Raw genomic sequence first — 18,916 nt, forward strand, 5'->3', positions numbered from 1 at the left:
AAGAAGTATTGAGTTGAAAGAAATTATAATTGGTGGAGTACTGTGGATACCAATATTCCCATGTTGCCCAGGGTCAAGAACATTCATTGTAGATTAATAATTTTACATTGTATTATATTACACCCTCTGAATTGAATCTGTTAGTAATATTTACAGTTGAAGATAGAAGTTAACATACACCGTCGCCAAATACATTCAAACTCGGTTTCACAATTCCTGACATTTAAATCCTAGTAAAACCACCGTGTCTTAGGTCAGTTAGGATCACCACTTTATTCTAAAAATGTGAAATGTCAGTACAATAGTAGAGAGAATGATTTATTTCAGCTTTCATTTATTTCATTAAATTCCCAGTGGGTCAGAAATTTACATACACTCAATTAGTATTTGGTAGCATTCCCTTTAAATGGTTTAACTTGGGTCAAATGTTTTGGGTAGCCTTTCCCCAACAATAAGTTGGGTGAATTTTGGCTCATTCCTCCTGACAGAGCTGGTGAACTGAGTCAGGTTTGTAGGCCTCCTTGATTGCAAACACATTCAGTTTTGCACACAAATTTTCTATGGGATTGAGGTCAGGGCTTTGCGATGGTCACTCCAATACATACTTTGTTGTCCTTAAGCCATTTTGCCACAACTTTGGAAGTATGCTTGGGGTCATTGTCCATTTGGAAGACCCATTTGCGACCAAGCTTTTACTTCCTGATTGATGTCTTGTGCTGTTCAATATATCCAACTAATTTTCCTACCTCACGATGCCATCTATTTTGTGAAGTGCACCAGTCCCACCTGCAGCAAAGCACCCCCACAACATGATGCTGCCACCCCCATGCTTCACGGTTGAGATGGTATTCTTCGGCTTGCAAGCCTCCCCCCTTTTCCTCCAAACTTAACGATGGTCATTATGGCCAAACAGTTCTATTTTTGTTTCATCAGACCAGAGGACATGTCTCCAAAAAGTACGATCTTTGTTCCCATGTGCAGTTGCAAACCCATGTGCAGTTGCAAACCCTAGTCTGGCTTTTTATGGTGGTTTTGGAGCAGTGGCTTCTTCCTTGCTGAGTGGACTTTCAGGTTATGTCGATATAGGACTCATTTTACTGTGGATATAGATACTTTTGTACCTGTTTCCTCCAGCATCTTCACAAGATCCTTTGCTGTTGTTCGGCGATTGATTTGCACTTTTCGCAACAAAGTACGTTCATCTCTAGGAGACAGAACACCTCTCCTTCCTGAGCGGTATGATGGCTGCGTGGTTTCATGGTGTTTATTATTGCGTACTATTGTTTGCACAGATGAACGTGGTACCGTCAGGCATTTGGAAATTGCTCCCAAAGAAGAACCAGACTTGTCGAGGTCTACAATTTTTTTCTGGGGTCTTGACTGATTTCTTTTGATTTTCCCATAAGGTCAAGCAAAGAGGCACTAAGTTTGAAGGTAGGCCTTGAAATACATCCACAGGTACACCTCCAATTGACTCAAATTATGACAATTAGCCTACCAGAAGCTTCTAAAGCCTTGACATAATTTTCTGGAATTTCTAAGCTGTTTAACCTGTTGAGGTTAGGGGGCAGTATTTTGATGTTTGGATGAAAAACGTAATGAAACTGCCTATTTCTCAGGCCCAGAAACTAGAATATGCATATAATTGTCAGATTAGGATAGAAAACACTCTAAAGTTTCCAAAACTGTCAAAATATTGTATATAACAGAACTGATTACAGAACTGATATTGCAGGCGAAAACCTCAGGAAAATCCAACTAGGAAGTGCCTCTTATTTTGAAACCTCCCTGTTCCATTGCATGCCTTCCCTCCATTTAAAGGGATTTCAACCGTATTCCTTTCCCTATGGCTTCCACATGGTGTGAACAGTCTTTAGACAGTTTCAGCATTGTATTCTGAAAAATGAGCGAGAGCGATCACATCGCGTCAGTGGATGGCTGGGTGCCAGCAGAGTTTTGCATGCGCCAACGGCTTGGAGCAGAAATTTTCTCTCTCTCTCCTATTGAAAAAGCTACAGTCCTGTTTAAATATTATCGACTATTTATTGTAAAAACAACCTGAGGATTGATTATAAAAAACGTTTGACATGTTTCTACGAACTTTACGGATACTATTTGGAATTTCCGTCTGCCCCGTCGTGACCGCTCGAGCATGTGGATTACTGAACATAACGCACCAACCAAATGGAGGTATTTTGGATATAAAAATCATCTTAATGGAACAAAAGGAACATTTATTGTGTAACTGGGAATCTCGTGAGTGCAAACATCCGAAGATCAAAGGTAAGCGATTCATTTTATTGCTTTTCTGACTTTCGTGACCAATCTACTTTGCTGCTAGCTGTTTGTAATGTTTTGTCGTCTGCTGAGAGATGTCCTTACATAAACGCTTGGTTTGCTTTCAGAGCTACGCTGTGTTTTGCAATATTGCACTTGTGATTCCATGAAAATTAAATATTTTTGTAATTTATTTTGAATTTGGCACTCTGCAATTCGGATGTTGACGAAAATGATCCCGCTAACGGGATGGGTGCGCCAAGAAGTTAAAGGCACAGTCAACTTAGTGTATGTAAACTTCTGACCCACTGGAATTGTGATACAGTGAATTCTAAGTGAAATAATCCGTCTGTAAACAATTGATGGAAAAATGACTTGTGTCATGCACAAAGTAGATGTCTAACCGACTTGCCAAAACTATAGTTTGTTAACAAGAAATATGTGGAGTGGTTGAAAAACGAGTTTTAATGACTCCAACCTAAGTGTATGTAAACTTCCGACTTCAACTGTATATATAAAAATATATATTACCATTTTGTTATATTAAGAGATCTGGCTGGAGACCCCCTGCCATACCTCCATGACCGAACTTTGAGAACCCGTGATGTTAGTGTTGAGTCATGTAATGGCTCAACTGCAACTTCATTGGAGTTGCAGTGATACAAACAAGCATTTTACAATACAAGAACGTTCAATATGTCAAATGGTGTCAAGCGGTAGGTTCCGACTGTTCAGGTGATAATGTCATGTGGGTCCTCCTTACCTGTGGGGGTGAGAGATGGTCCCTGGGCTGAGACAGAGACCCCGAGGGCCACACTGAGCAGCAGGAGCAGGGGAAACACACCCATACTGCCCTGGGAGAACAGGGACAAACGCCTTACTGACAACCCAAAAATGACCCTTTCACAGTGCAGCTGGTCATGATCGGATTATAAATTCATATGCGTGGTACTTGTAACTGGAGGCCTAATCGTAAATCCTTCATGATCACATTTAGAGAATAATCCAACAAAATTTGGGTACTTACATTTTTGGGTGGGATTAAGATTTTTTTTACAAGAAAATGCATTGATTATAGAGTGAATCATTTTGAATTCAAACAGTTTGACAGCACCGCTTTGTAATTTAAACCAAACTTTCCATACATGTTTGCCCACGGAAGACGTGGTCAGAAAGTGACTTTTTGGAATGAATGCCAAAACATTCAGGAGAAAGGGGTGCTCAAATTTGACCAATTTTGCATACCCCAACATACCACGAGACATCCATGTCTTTCAATGGAAAAGATAAACGGTTGAGATTTATACCATTTTTAATCTCACACACAGGGTTGTCAAACTATTATAATTTCTGAATAAAAATTTTTTTAAATGCAAGAAATTATAATATAGTTTAACAACGTTTTGTTTAGACCAAAAATGGGTGCAGTCAGAACATGATTGAAATTATACGGATTTACCCTATAATGAGGAGTGGCACAAAGAGTTGATCTCTTACCTTAAGGAGCGAATTTGGCATCAATCACTCATTCGCACAGTGTGGTCCTGGATGCAAACAGAAAAGGAGGAAGACCCGGTTAGAATCTCAAAGAGGTGCTTAGAAATGTTTCACTAGTTAGTTTAACTAGTTTTGTATTATTCGTTTAACTTGGATCTTGCTGGTTTCCTACTATACTGAACGAAAATATAGTTCATATACAGTGCCTTGCAAAAGTATTCATCCCCCTTGGCATTTTTTTTGCATTACAACCTGTAATTTAAACCGATTTTTTATTTGGATTTCATGTAACGGGCAGACACAAAATAGTCCAAATTGGTGAAGAGAAAAAAGTAGATATTTTTTTAAACACAAAAAAATGGGAAAGTGGTGAGTGCTTATGTATTCACCCCCTTTGCTATGAAGCCCCGAAATAAAATCTGGTGCAACCAATTACCTTCAGAAGTCACATAATTAGTTCAATAAAGTCCACCTGTGTGCAATCTAAGTGTCACATGATCTGTCACGCGATCTCATATATATATATATATATATATATATATATATATATAGAACACACACACATATATATACATACATATATACATCACACCTGTTCTGAAAGGCCCCAGAGTCTGCAACACCCCAAAGCAAGGGGCACCAACAATCAAGCAGCACAATGAAGACCAAGGAGCTCTCCAAACAGGTCAGGAACAAAGTTGTGGAGCTGTACAGACCAGGGTTGGGTTATAAAAAAAATATCCAAAACTTTGAACATCCCACAGAGCATCATTAAATCCATTATTTAAAAAATGGAAAGACTATGGCACCATCACAAACCTGCCAAGAGAGGGCCGCCCACCAAAACTCACAGACCAGGCAAGGAGGGCATTAGAGGCAAGACCAAGACCAAAGAAAGACCAAAGAAAACCCTGAAGGAGCTGCAAAGCTCCACAGTGAAGATTGGAGTATCTGTCCATAGGACCACTTTAAGCCGTACACCCCAGAGCTGGGCTATACAGAAGAATGGCTAAAAAAAGCCATTGCACACAGTAAAAAATAAGCAAACACGTTTGATGTTCACCAAAAGGCATGTGGGAGACTCCCCAAACATATGGAAGAAGGTACTCTGGTCAGATGAGATTAAAAATTTAGCTTTTTGGCCATCAAGGAAAACGCTATGTCTGGCGCAAACCCAACACCTCACATCACCCTGAGAACACCATCCCCACAGTGAAGCATGGTGATGGCAGCATCATGCTGTGGGGATGTTTTTCCCATCAGCAGGGACTGGGGAACTGGTCAGAATTGAAGGAATGCTAAATACAGGGAAATTCTTGAGGGAAACCTGTTTCCGTCTTCCAGAGATTTGAGACTGGGATGGAGGTTCATCTTCTAGCAGGACAATGACCCTAAGCATACTGCTAAAGCAACACTCGAGTGGTTTAAGGGGAAACATTTCAATGTCTTGGAACGGCCTAGTCAAAGACCAGACCTCAATCCAATTGAGAGTCTGTGGTATGACTTAGACTGCTGTACACCAGCAGAACCCATCCAACTTGAAGGAGCTTGAACAGTTATGCCTTGAATAATGGGCAAAAATCCCAGTTGCTAGATGTGCCAAGCTTATAGAGACATACCCCAAGAGACTTGCAGCTCTAATTGCTGCAAAAGGTGGCTCTACAAAGTATTGACTTTGGGTGGGTGTCAATAGTTATGCACACTAAAATGTTAAGTTTTTTGTCTTATTTCTTGTTTGTTTCACAATAAAAAATATTTTGCATCTTTGAAGTGGAAGGCATGTTGTGTAAATCAAACCCAAAAAAAAATCTATTTCAATTCCAGGTTGTAAGGCAACAAAATAGGAAAAATGCCGGGGGGGATACTTTCGCAAGCCACTGTAAATCAGTCAATTGAAATAAATGTATGAGGATCTAATCTATGGATTTCACAAAACTGGGCAGGGGTGCAGCCATGGGTGGGCATAGGCTCACCCACTGGGGAGCCAGGCCCAGACAGGGCTTTATTACAGACAGAAATACTCCTCAGCATACTCCTCCTCCCCCCCATGATGCCAAATTCTCTAAAACAATGTTGCAAGGCTTGACTAATCCCAAACTTGCCAGGTGGTGATTTATCCAAATATCTGACCCTTACCTCAATTTTTTCTTTTTATAATTCTGAAAGCGTTACATATCCCGAGTTAGGTTATGAAACCATGTCTGCATAAACCCACCCTCTTTTGGTTTGCTCATTTATCAGCAGCCTTTATCAAATGTTAGCCTAACTCACTACTGTGACCCATGCGGGAATCTTACCCACAACCCCGATGTTGCCAGTACCATGCTGCAACCAACAGCCATCAGACCCGCATAGAAGCCCACCATTCTGTGTCTGCTAAATCCCAGACGCTGCCTCTCTCCGATTTCTAGATGAGTCTTGTATCCAGGTGGTGCTCCGTAACATGAATAATAAATTACCACATTATTCTGGGACACAGCGAAGGGAACAAAAAAAAAAGCACCATTTTATGTAGGCATATATGCATTTCAACTTGGGCTATACGCAAGACTGCAGATAGCCTAGTTACCCGAGCTCTGGGCATAAATCAAGAAGTTAGAGACTGAGAAGGAACGCAGAGACTGGATTGGGACAAATCTGTTCAGATTTGGCAAAATTGCCTGTATTGCGCAATAATTTCAAATCAAATGTGTTGTATTTCTGCATTGACTGCAGTGGAGCTGCTATGAAAGGGAGTCAGTTGAAATAAGGGCGAGTGTGTGTAGGAAAGGGCCCAAAGTGCAGGCTGGGTGGGCTGACAACTGTGTAATCCCACCAGTCCACTGGGTGCGGCCTCACTGACTGAGCTGTGACAGTCTCGTGGTCTTGATACAAGAATAATCCAGCCCGTCTGGCTCTCTGTACTGCGTTCCAGCTCCACGCACACAAAGTATGGTTATCAGGGATTTACTGCCAGAGCATCAGAATTGGGTGGGAAAAAAACACTACTGTGCCATTTGTATCTAGGGGGAATAACTGTGATCCATCCTTACTGTTTTGGGGAAAGCAAGTGGTTAAGATGGGTCTATCAACGAGTAGTATGTATTATGTTTTGTTAGGGGCAATTCCACATTAATGGAATTACGCCGAGACTCAGATTTTTGTGCCAAACCAAATCTATCGATTTCAGAGTTTAACAAAGCATACAACTCTACGCACAAGGTCATTTACTAATTTACACAGAGAACTTAACACAAACACATTTGCTGGAAGAACTGTTGGGTATCAGAATTACGGGAAAATCTCCCTATGCATTTTATGCGACCACATTTTCCAGAAAAATGGGGTGTCCGCTATGACTGACACCTCGAGTTTTACAGAACTACGGTAACGGAGTTATGTCATGGGTCCCTGATCTGTACTATACAGAAATGCATAATTATTGATATGAATTTCATGCTCCTCATGGTGATGTATCCTGAATAGCTACACAGGTAGAAATATGCAATATCCTTATTTTGCATCTTTGAATATTATTCTAGTGAGCTCCGCCCCCAAACACGACAACATATGGTTGGTCCAGACCAGATCAAATCTGAACCAATCATAGACGTTTATGATTCACAAGTTTGGACATCACAGTATAGTAGAGCTCAGTAGAGTACAGTACAGTGGGACTACTGTCCAAACTTGTGAAACATAGACGTCTATGATTGGTTCAGATTTGGTCCAGCCAGGGCGGACTGAACTAATTTCACCGTCCAAGGACGTCCGATGTCGGTCAGTGCTTAGTGGGCGAGGATGCTCGCTACAGTAAACGGAAAGAGGGTAGGTGTCACTAAGAACCAGGTTGAGGTGACATTAAGGAGAGAGAGCGAGAAGTTGTCCAGAATGTTTTTCAGTCTTGCTTTGACCACCAGACAACAGAAAGAAAACAGTTGAGCTGAACATAACAGCATGCCAGTGGAAAGGAGGACAGTAGCAGGTGACCCAACTGTGGTTTGTGACAACTATGATTTCCTACTGTAGCCAATTCAATTGCAGTAATTCCACTACCAATTTGGTAACATAATTACAAGTTTTAAACACTTAACTATTCATAAGCAAACTTGACATCAATAAATACACTAATGAATTGGTAGGTCTACCTTTACTTGTTACTTCTGTGAACTTTCATTATCCTGCCTTACAAGGGAGTGAAATTAGAACATGTCTTAAAGTTCTGTGGGTTTTTGGTAACAGAATTACAAGGCAATGTTTCTTAAATTTACAGAAGGCAAATAATTTCTCTAAAACAATATATAAGTGTTGATATTAGTTGGCAGGGGTCTTCAACATGATTGTGTTTTGATTGATTTCTAATACCTTTTAAGACTTTTTCTGGTAGATGTTGTCTAAGACCCATTTTCCATCTGTTTGACCAGAAATCAAAGCCTTTGCTCATTCCACATTTATATATATATTTATATATTTATATATATATATTTATATATATATATAAATAAAAAATGAAGAAAAAAATATATGTATATATATATATAAAAAGAAAAAAAAATATATATATATATATATATATATATATAAAAAATGAAAATATATATATATAAAAAATGAAAAAAATATATATATATATTTTCATTCCACATTTTATTTATTTATTTATATATAAATAAATAAAATGTGGAATGAAAATATATATATATAAAAAATGAATGAAAAAAATATATATATATATTATATATATTATATATATATATATATATATATATTTTCATTCCACATTTTTATTTATTTATATATATACTTGACACCCAATGTGAAACTGCTCCTATGTATTGCACATGTTGGTGCTCATGGGTCCTTCTAGAAGGAAATGTCCCTTAGCACAGAATCGTTTTAAAATGGATTGTGAAAACCACACTTGGTATTCAAGCTTGCAGACTCATGCTGCATATTATTTAGCCTAGCACTGTACCTACCCTTCCCCCAATACTTTTGCCCTTTGCCCGCTTCCCTTCCCCGGTCTTACCCACCCACATTTACGCACCCACAGCTGACAAAAAACATCCACAATTACAGTTCTCCCTTCCATGCCCAAACCGTGCCAACCACCTCCCCAGAAACCTCAACCAGTGCTGCAGTTTCCCCTCAGACAACTCTGCTACTGCTGCACACAGGGTGGATTTCACTTGTGCCGTTTTCCACCTCTAAACGAGAACAGGGAATGAGGATTCGTCCCTGTGCTAAATTTAGAAGAGGTGTTCCTAAAATCAAAGGGTGGCCTAGTGCATCGGGAGTGTTTGTTTCACTTGACTTTAAAGCAAACTAATAGCTGAAGACCGCACTGAGCTGAATCCAGGATAGAACCAAAAGGAAAACCAACAGATAGCCTAGGCCTACAAACTCAACCCACTGGGCAAAAACTGGATGAATCAACATTGTTTCCACGTCATTTCAACCCCCCAAAAAATCTGTGATGACTTTGAATCAATGTGGAAAATTGATTGGATTTGCCTCAAGTCATCAACATAGGGTATTTAATATTTTTTTTGTCCAACTTTTAACCTAAATCCAATCATGTTTTCAGTTTATTTTTTATTAACATTAGTTGACAACCAAATGTAAATCAAAACTAGACATTTAACTGAGGTATGTACTTAACTGTAGCTTATGCATGTCATACTAAAAAGAAATTGATCAACTTTCCTTCCTCCTAAATAAAACACTTAAAGACATGCCCAATAACGTGCAGAAAAAAAGGATGGAACGGCACATTTTACCCCTTTCTCTGCATCTCTCCCTCAATAGTAGGCTAGGCTGTCGATCCAAATGACTCAGACTGCAGGAAAGTCTTAAAACGACGAGAACCCAGCACATTGCTTCCTTCCCCTGCAGTCTGGCTGCTAGTACCGCAAACTCCTCACTCATCCAAAAATCAGCCTCTGACCCTTGAACCCTTCCTGTACAATGCCCCAGCCTCCCCTCACCTGACCCATAGAGCAGCCATTTTCATAACCAATGACTCAGCTATGACACAACCATTCCCCATTGACATTAGTGACTTTAAAATCACATTAGCCTGATTGAAGTAGAAGCTTCCTCTCTAAATTAGGCTAAATGTAGCATGGTTGCATCATCGGTCTGGTATGAATCAGACTTTGTGCTTATGAATCAGCATGCATCATTGGGAGCCTAAACAGCCTTTTTGGACAAACATGACTCACTGCTGTCACCCTGCTGTGATAGGGTGGCGTGTTCATGTTGGTGAGGTGAAGCTGTCCGACGCTAACTGGAGCTAGTAGCCACATAGATGCAGTTTCTGAGTGTAGTGCCTACCAGTCTGATCTATAGGTCTGAGTGCATCAGTCTATGGGGACCTGGTTAAATGCATTTTGCCCACCAAAGCAGTCCCCAAACCCTTTCAGTGTGTGTGTGTGTGTGTGTTCATCCACAGAGGAGTGTGTGCTGTGAGAGGGATGTCCCAGTGACTTAAGTGGAGAGAGGACATTATTAATTCAAGGAGGCACTGGTCAAGTGTTTCTACTTCATACCTAGGCTATACCCACTCAACACAACAAAGTGCCATCTTTTATAGTAAAGTAAGAGAGCAGCCACCCTTTGGCGTGATGGATCTCTATTTGTAGCGGAGACGGCAGAGAAAGCTTTCTGAACAATCTCTGGTTGTAGTAGCAGTAGAATGGGAGGGACACGGAATCACGCACATCCATATGAGCATATGCAGCCTCATCACTAAGCTGACGATACAGTCTAGCGTTCTAAAAATACAAGTTGGACAACACAAACATCTTATATGCCTAGTAGCCTATGCCATAATACTGTGTACTGTACTGCACAAAAAGGTACAACGTTCTCCTCTTGCGCTTACCAGTTTCCTGTTACGAAAGCGGTGTTGACAGCCGTGCCCGACCAAGATATTCCAATAGCGCAGAGAACAAAGAAGTGGGTCCACAGCGGCTTCCTCTCACTGCTTCATTTCGGATTGCAATCTTCCGCTATCTAGGCCTAGTTCCACACAAGCACATCCCAATTTGATTAAGGCTATATTGACCACGACTATAACGTTCTAGCAAGCTCCTGTGGAACTAAAAGACGTTTTCTTAACATCACGCCACCTGGGTTTGCTCGGGCCAGAATCTGCAGAACTTTTCCAAAAGTGCCCCACTCTTCACTTCCTACGTTTCGATACATCTTGCTGCATTCTCATCACAGCAACCTCCTGAGATGTGATGTCTCGTCAAGTGGTCTATTTCTAGGTGGCTAAACAATTCTTCTACTGCGAGACTCACTACTGTTTTGATGCCACCCCACCTAAAAATGGAGAGTGAGTGTAGATTCAGAAGTGACTACAATATGTTCTATTAATTAGCCTAACTTCCATGACGCTTCATTTAGTCAAGTGCTATAATAAAGCCGTCCACAAAACAGTCATGTTCGATACTGCACCAGAAAGCCTGTTTTTCGGTATTTTTTCCTCATGCTTTGTTTAGTTGTCATCTGATTTCAAAAGGATCGAAAGAGGAACGATCTAAAATTTCTTTGCAATTGTCGGTAGGACAGAAAGGTGTTAAAGTGCGACCGGGCGCCCACCCAACCATCTTCATATTCAGACAAAATGTGCCTCTAAAATAAACAGCAACAGTGGTCCATACACAGCCTATTCAGAACTCTGACTCCAGATAGAATGCAGAGTTCGCCAAGATATTCCAAAAGCATCATGCATGTTAGTCACTGTGGGTGACTGTTGCCTCAAACAATACGCTCCCAGGGGTTAAAGCTACAACATCTAACCTTTGGGGCAGCCTGAGTGGGATCTCTGCTAGTTTTTATGGCCCATTTACATGGCCTCCTAGGCCAAATCACAGCCCTCCTTTTAGGCAGGGGCGGTATCCAGATTTCCATATTGTCACACCGTCCACTTACCCTGGGATTGATGGTATTACCAACACAGCACGCAGGGGGGCACTAAAACACTGCAAGAAAAGACAAATCGGGTCTCTTACCAGAATGCTAATAAAATTAGCAAACTAATAGCAAAAATCAGACAACTAACTAAATGCAAAGAGAGGCAAATCCAGCTCATAAAGTTACACAAGCATAGCTAGAAGCTACCGAATGTCATTTTGAACGAGAGAAATTGTTCAAATGAACAAAGTTGTGACGCTGCTCTTCCTTCAGAAAAGAATGCACGTGTACACAGAGCAGAGAAGAAATATAGAAGAAAATTGAAATCTAAATACTGCTCATGTTACAGAAAGTTGTAACGCGTCATATGACACCAATGTTTGCAGCGTAGCACCTACAGATGAAACACTACCGAGTCTTAAAGGAGGCCAGGGTAAACCCAAAATGTCATAAGCCAACTTTGATATATTATTTATCAATTATGCTTTTAGATACAAAATGCCAAATGTGTCAACAGTCCTTCCTCCAAAGGACTGTTCTATGGATAACAAAATCCCCAAATTCATGTTCTTTTTTTTATGTCGGTTTCGTGAGGAATCACTCTTATCGAGCGTCTCTGCTCCTTTTCTTTCACATGGACTGTGCCTAGGCTAATACACAGAGGCCATTCTGTCCCGCTTAGGGATGCCAACGAAGAGACGATTGGGATGAAAACAAAGACACTTTGTGGCACAGCAGGATTAGAGTAGCCCTCCCCATGCCTACTTTGCAGGTGTTAACATTAACCAATGAACGGATCCATTACAGAAGGTGAGCCTAACTTATCACAACGGTGACAGAAGGCTAAAGAAGCCGACGTGGGAATCTCAAAGGACAGGGCGATTTTAAGAGCAGTCATTTGTGACAAACATTTGACCTTGACAAAAAGAAAGAAACAGCCTGTTACTTCAAAGTCTTCCCTGCAATTGCAGTTTTAACAACCGTGGGTATGGATGCAGACCTGTGTTTTTTTTGTTGCATGCGAGTGGTGACCACAGCATGACCACAGAATAAATACATGGTTCCCTCTCCGCCTGTGGCCAAGTGTCAGCCTAATCGGTGTGAAAGTACTGCGTGGTCACAGGACTGTGTTTCTCCTCATGGTATTTCATTCACACAATGTGAGAGATTTACTTCAAGGGGCATTTTACCATTCGTTTCGTATCTCTTGTCCATTTGGTCTCTAAATATCACAAAGAAATGAAAACAGCTAAATCACAGTGCATTTTAAAAAGGTACGCTAGATTCTCCCACTTGTTCACGTCTGCTTTGAGTTTAGGCAATGCTCGTAATAAGCAGGCCTACACTGATCAACAATCCTCTCCTCACCTTATAACATCAATCTGAGCAGCTGCACTAGACTCAGGGGATTCACCTAATTCTCGAAAGTAAAATTCTCTACAGTTGATACAGATATGGAAACTCGGCGCATCTGATAACGGCCTTTACATTTGACTGAGTCACTCTGTAGACCTACAGCTCAAGCAAACCAGCTCATGAGTGTACATGGCGTGCCAAACAACATCAACTCTAGTTCATCCAAGGCGGGTAGCTTAGATTGTCAGGACACCGGCTTGCCGGCAGCGCCCGCTGATAAGCAGCCCAACGGCCTTGATGAACTGACGACAGCAAGACAAGCATGTACTGGAGAAGCGCAAATTTCCCCCCCTGCTCACTCACTCGAGGGTGCACGGCTTCACGAGTCATCGCGAGGAGAGATAATGGCAGTCTGTCTGCCCTCATTCATGGCATATTAATACTCTGCCTGTGTCCTGAGGGGGATCCGCTGAGGCAGGAATACTCTGAATGATCCTCTTCATGGCGGCTCAAGTAGGCCATGCCCAAGACTCTCCCTCGCCCCCAACACAGACCACAGATTATACATCCTCAACGCCACACACATCACCCACAATACTCTGGACTTCCCTTTTTTTTTAGGGCTAGTACTGCTACTAGTATGCTCTGTGACAGTGTTCGCTCACCTCATTCATATGAGCCAGGAAATTGGCGAAACGGAGTGAAAGATCCAGGATTTGCGCCAAGGCAAAATGTGCTGTCAGCCAAAGCTTGTGGGAGCTAGAGTGTGTCCGGCTCAGAGGACCAAGCGCAAATGTGGTGACTCAGTCAGGCTGTGCATGTAGGCTGCTTCTGCTTTGTTGTGGGGTTTCTCACAGAGCACGCCAGGGGACTCCACAGTCTACCCACATCACACAGAGGAGAGGATGTGGTGGCGCTAAGCAGCGGCCTTCCCCTAAAGCCACTGTGACCCGGGAGCGTAGTGTGGGCTGAAGGCCACAAACCCACACTTACTCTCACTCCATCAGCAAATGTAGGGACGACGGGCTTCCATGCATTGGCCTGCATACAAAACTATAACAAAGGGTCAACATAGTGAACTTGTGCATTTCTAATGGACCCCTATACCAGGCGGTGTCAGAGGAAGGCCCTCAAATTTTCAAAGACTCCAGCCACCTTAGAGAGAACAGTGTATGACTGCTAAGTGGTACCGGAGCACCAAGTCTAGGTTCAAGAGGCTTCTAAACAGCTTCTACCCCCAAGCAATAAGACCCCTGAACACCTAATCATATGGCTACCCAGACTATTTGCATTGCCCCCCCCCCCTCTTTTACACTGCTGCTACTCTGTTGTTATCATCTATGCATAGTACTTTAATAACTCTACCTTCATGTACATTTTACCTCATCTAACCGGACACTAACCGCACATTGACTCTGTACCGGTACCTCCCCTGTATATAGTCTCGCTATTGCTATTTTACTGCTGTCCTTTAATTACTTGTTACTTTTATTTCTTATTCTTATCTGTATTTTTTGAAACTGCATTGTTGGTTAGGGGCTCGTAAGTAAGCATTTTCACTGTAACACCTGCTGTATTCAGCACGTGACTAATAAAATGTGATTTCATTTTTAAACATTGGCACACACAAAACAACCAGTTGTTTCTTTGTCACTATGGGCTATTGTGTGTAGATTGATGAGGGGAGAAAAAAAAGCTATTTAATCAATTTTAGAATAAGGCTGTAACAAAATGTGGGGAAAAATCAAGGGGTCTGAATACCTCCCGAATGCACTGTATATGAAAAAGAATATTAATCTATCCATTTATCTAATACCAGGCAGGCAGGCATTAAAAATGTACGAGCACATCAGTTTGAATGACGCACCAGGAAAGCAGAGTTTTCCCTTTAAACATTTCACTCCCCTTCCCAGTGCACAGCCAAATCAAGCGCATCCTCTATTTTCAAAGGACTAGCCCCACCCATAACCTCCAGGCATATGTGACTTTGCCACACTGACCAACCTCTGCAGAGACCATAATCACACTCCCTCAGCCTTTGCAAGATAAGAGACCCATCCCAGGCCCATCAAAGACCCAGAGCTTCTCTACACCCTGTGACATCAGTGTTCCCTCTAGGTTTGTTTTCTTATGTAGGGCAGGAAAAATTGACACCAAATAACTTTTCCACTGATACCATTTGAGGACAAGCCTAACTGGGCTATGGTCAGAGCTAGGTGAGGTGGGAGGCCCACCATAAATTGGCTAATAGGTTGGAGAATATTGTAGGACCTACATACCATAATACAACCCTCTCCAGACAGTTCTTGTGCGACCTTTTAATCCATAGGTGAATTAATGTCAGTGATTTGGGTCCACATTGAAAAGACACAGAAAAGAGAAGTGTTAGCGTCGAAATGAGACCATTACTCTTAACACTCACCGTGGAATTTAGCCTATATCAAAACCTTTTAATAGGTCTAAATTTTGCAACGAGTGCAGGTGACAGTCCAAGTTATCACGGTCAAAAATGAGCCTAAATAGGCTAATGTGTTGAAAATAGCTCCACTAGTATTTACAAGGTCAAACTGTCACTCAAAGTGCACTTTTTCCAATGAGCTGCTACTACCGTGTCTAGACTCTGGGGCACTAGAAACTGTCCAACACCCCATAGTTGTTAGATAGGGCCTAAATATTTACCCTAGCATCTGATGTTATTTACATCAGTAGCTAGGCTTATGCTAGTGTTGCTATCTAGGGGCGTTGCTAGGATTTCAGGACATTGGGGTCTAACCGGGGGGGAAAAAACTATTTAAAGTATCAAAAGTTAAAATGTATCAATCTAGTGCACTTTGAGATGAACATTGAGTGAGATTAAATCTACTAAGAATACTGAAGAAAGTAGAGGTCGACCGATTAATCGAAATGGCCGATTAATTTGGGCCGATTTCAAGCTGCCATAATCGGAAATGGGTATTTTTTGGGCGCCGATTTGCCGATTTTTTTTTATATATACCTTTATTAAACTAGGCAAGTCAGTTATTAAGAACACATTGTTATTTTTATTGACGGCCTAGGAACGGTGGGTTAACTGCCTCGTTCAGGGGCAGAATGACAGATTTTCACCTTGTCAGCTCGGGGGATCCAATCTTGCAACCTTACAGTTAACTAGTCCAACGCAATAACGACCTGCCTCTCTCTTGTTGCACTCCACAAGGAGACTGCCTGTTACGTGAATGCAGTAAGCCAAGGTAAGTTACTAGCTAGCATTAAACTTATCTTATAAAAAACAATCAATCATAATCACTAATTAACTACACATGGTTGATGATATTACTAGATATTATCTAGCGTGTCCTGGGTTGCATATAATCTGACTGAGCATACAAGTATCTAAGTATCTGACTGAGCGGTGGTAGGCAGAAGCAGGCTCGTAAACATTAATTCAAACAGCACTTTTGTGCGTTTTGCCAGCAGCTCTTCGTTGTGCGTCAAGCATTGCGCTGTTTATGACTTCAAGCCTATCAACTCCCGAGATGAGGCTGGTGTAACCGAAGTGAAATGGCTGGCTAGTTAGCGCGCGCTAATAGCGTTTCAACCGTCACTCGCTCCGAGCCTTCTAGTAGTTGTTCCCCTTGCTCTGCATGGGTAACGCTGCTTCGATGGTGGCTGTTGTCGTTGTGTTGCTGGTTCGAGCCCAGGGAGGAGCGAGGAGAGGGACGGAAGCTATACTGTTACACTGGCAATTCTAAAGTGCCTATAAGAACATCTAATAGTCAAAGGTTAATGAAATACAAATGGTATAGAGGGAAATAGTCCTATAAATCCTATAATAACTACAACCTAAAACTTCTTACCTGGGAATATTGAAGACTCATGTTAAAAGGAACCACCAGCTTTCATATGTTCTCATGTTCTGAGCAAGGAACTGAAACGTTAACTTTCTTACATAGCACATATTGCACTTTTACTTTCTTCTCCAACACTTTGTTTTTGCATTATTTAAACCAAATTGAACACGTTTCATTATTTACTTGAGGCTAAATTGATTTTATTGTTGTATTATATTAAGTTAAAATAAGTGTTCATTGTTCATTCAGTATTGCTGTAAATGTCATTGTTACAAATACATTTATTTTTAAATTGGCCGATTAATCGGCATCTGCTTTTTTGGTCCTCCAATAAATCAGTCTCGGCATGGAAAAATCATAATCGGTTGACCTCTAGAAGAAAGTAAAATCAACTCATGTCAATTCTATTCAAAAGTCAATACAATACAAGACATTCTGGTAACTTGCACCATCCCACCTGCCACAGCAGACACGGCCAGTTCCAATTACACTAGCTGTGGGTCACTCTTCGCTGGAACACACATCTACAGTGTATTGCCAAAAAAAACAACATACCACTCAACAACTCTGACTTGTCCAATGAGCCAAACTGCTTAAAGAGTCAGTCACTCTCTCGGAAAATGATATCATAATCAAATGAAATCATAATGAACTTACTTTATCTTTCAAAAGGAGAGATGTGGTAGACTTTAACGCCGAAGTACAGTGAATTCCACTGAACACAATCATTTTCTGTCCTATATATTTACTGCTCTATTAAAACATGTGTTTTAGAATAGAACCCTAGGTGTATCTGAAACAAATCTGTAAATAGATTTGATGACGCTTTATAAACAACACAAAGATATGTCAAATCAGCAAATGCCTGAATTAAGTATGCTTTCAAGTTATTGAAATGCACCATACCGGTAATGGAAAATTCAGGAAAGAAAAAAGGAAGATTATCAAGCAATCATTGTTTATTTAATCTTTCTGAGAACAGAAGATATGTTTCTGAGAGTCTTAGCTTTCAGGAATGGGGTCATAATTGCTAATTGCCCAAACCATCCCAAGGCTGGAGCCAAATTCATAGGAAGAAGATCACAATTGAATTAGCATTTTGCCAAGGCAGCAGCTACACTTCCTGGGGTCCTAACACATTAAAGCACTTACATTACAAACAAAAGAAAACAGTACATCATATAACATCATTACACCACTACATATCTACAACACAAAATGTACAATACCACCATACAACAATATGTGTGTGTCTGTACCTTTGTGTGTGCCTCTTCACAGTCCCCGCTGTTCCATAAGGTGTATTTTTACCTGTTGATTTTTTAAATCTGATTCTCCTGCTTGCATCAGTTACCTGATGTGGAAGAGTTCCACGTAGTACTGTGTGCCTCCCAAAGTCTGTTCTGGACTTGGGGATTGTGAAGAGACCTCTGGTGGCATGTCTTGTGGGGTATGCATGGGTGTCCGAGCAGTGTGCTAGTAGTTTGAACAGGCAGCTCGGTACAATTCATTTCCCCCAGTAATTCTGTGCAGTTTTGTAAAAGTCCTTTCTAATGAGTCATGCGTGACTTGTGAACGTTGTAGAGGGAAACAGAGGGGAATCTTAGCTTTCATTTGTGGGGTCATAATAGCTAATAGCCCGAACAATTCACACGCTAGAGCCAAATTCATAGGAAATAAACTCAACATGTCACACTGGCTTTAGAAACGGCTGGGTGCAAAGTTAAACAGCCTGTCAGCCCCTTCCGATGCGTCTGCATGGTCCTAAAGCACACTGAATCATATTTTTATTTATTTTTACAGCAGGCAATTTGACAATTCTTCAAACATCAATAGGTTTGGGGCTGAACTGTGCCACACCCTTTTATCCATTTAGCTGATGTCCTCTTTTTATTAAATGGATCACTAAATTTCCTTTGCAACTTTGGGTAGAAAACCGATAAATAAATTGTGTGGTCATCACAATTCAAGCCAGTTGTCAATGAAAGCTTCATTTCTCAGAGATCAAATTCTATTTCAACAAAATAACGTATCAGGAACGCTAATCTTATCTG

General features: G+C 41.1%; 1 protein-coding gene across 5 annotated transcripts in view; it reads right to left on the bottom strand.

Annotated features, from left to right (window-relative positions):
• The window catches only part of LOC112233759 (receptor-type tyrosine-protein phosphatase alpha-like), a 42,838-nt gene that overhangs the window by 15,444 nt on the left and 8,478 nt on the right, over positions 1-18,916 (bottom strand). For 3 of the 5 annotated variants that reach the window (XM_042300185.1, XM_042300170.1, XM_042300189.1), the window contains exons 2-3: positions 3,775-3,821; positions 3,041-3,131 (exon numbers count right to left, since the gene is read on the bottom strand). In XM_042300185.1, coding sequence (XP_042156119.1) covers positions 3,041-3,131; positions 3,775-3,795 — 112 coding nt within the window. In that variant the 5' untranslated portion in view covers positions 3,796-3,821. Of the gene's footprint in view, positions 1-3,040; positions 3,132-3,774; positions 3,822-6,071; positions 6,169-13,697; positions 13,810-18,916 lie in introns of those variants that run through there. The other 2 variants (XM_042300180.1, XM_042300172.1) reach the window with 2 other exon arrangements.

Source organism: Oncorhynchus tshawytscha, linkage group LG02 (assembly GCF_018296145.1).
Source record: "Oncorhynchus tshawytscha isolate Ot180627B linkage group LG02, Otsh_v2.0, whole genome shotgun sequence".
Taxonomy (NCBI): Eukaryota; Metazoa; Chordata; class Actinopteri; order Salmoniformes; family Salmonidae; genus Oncorhynchus; species Oncorhynchus tshawytscha.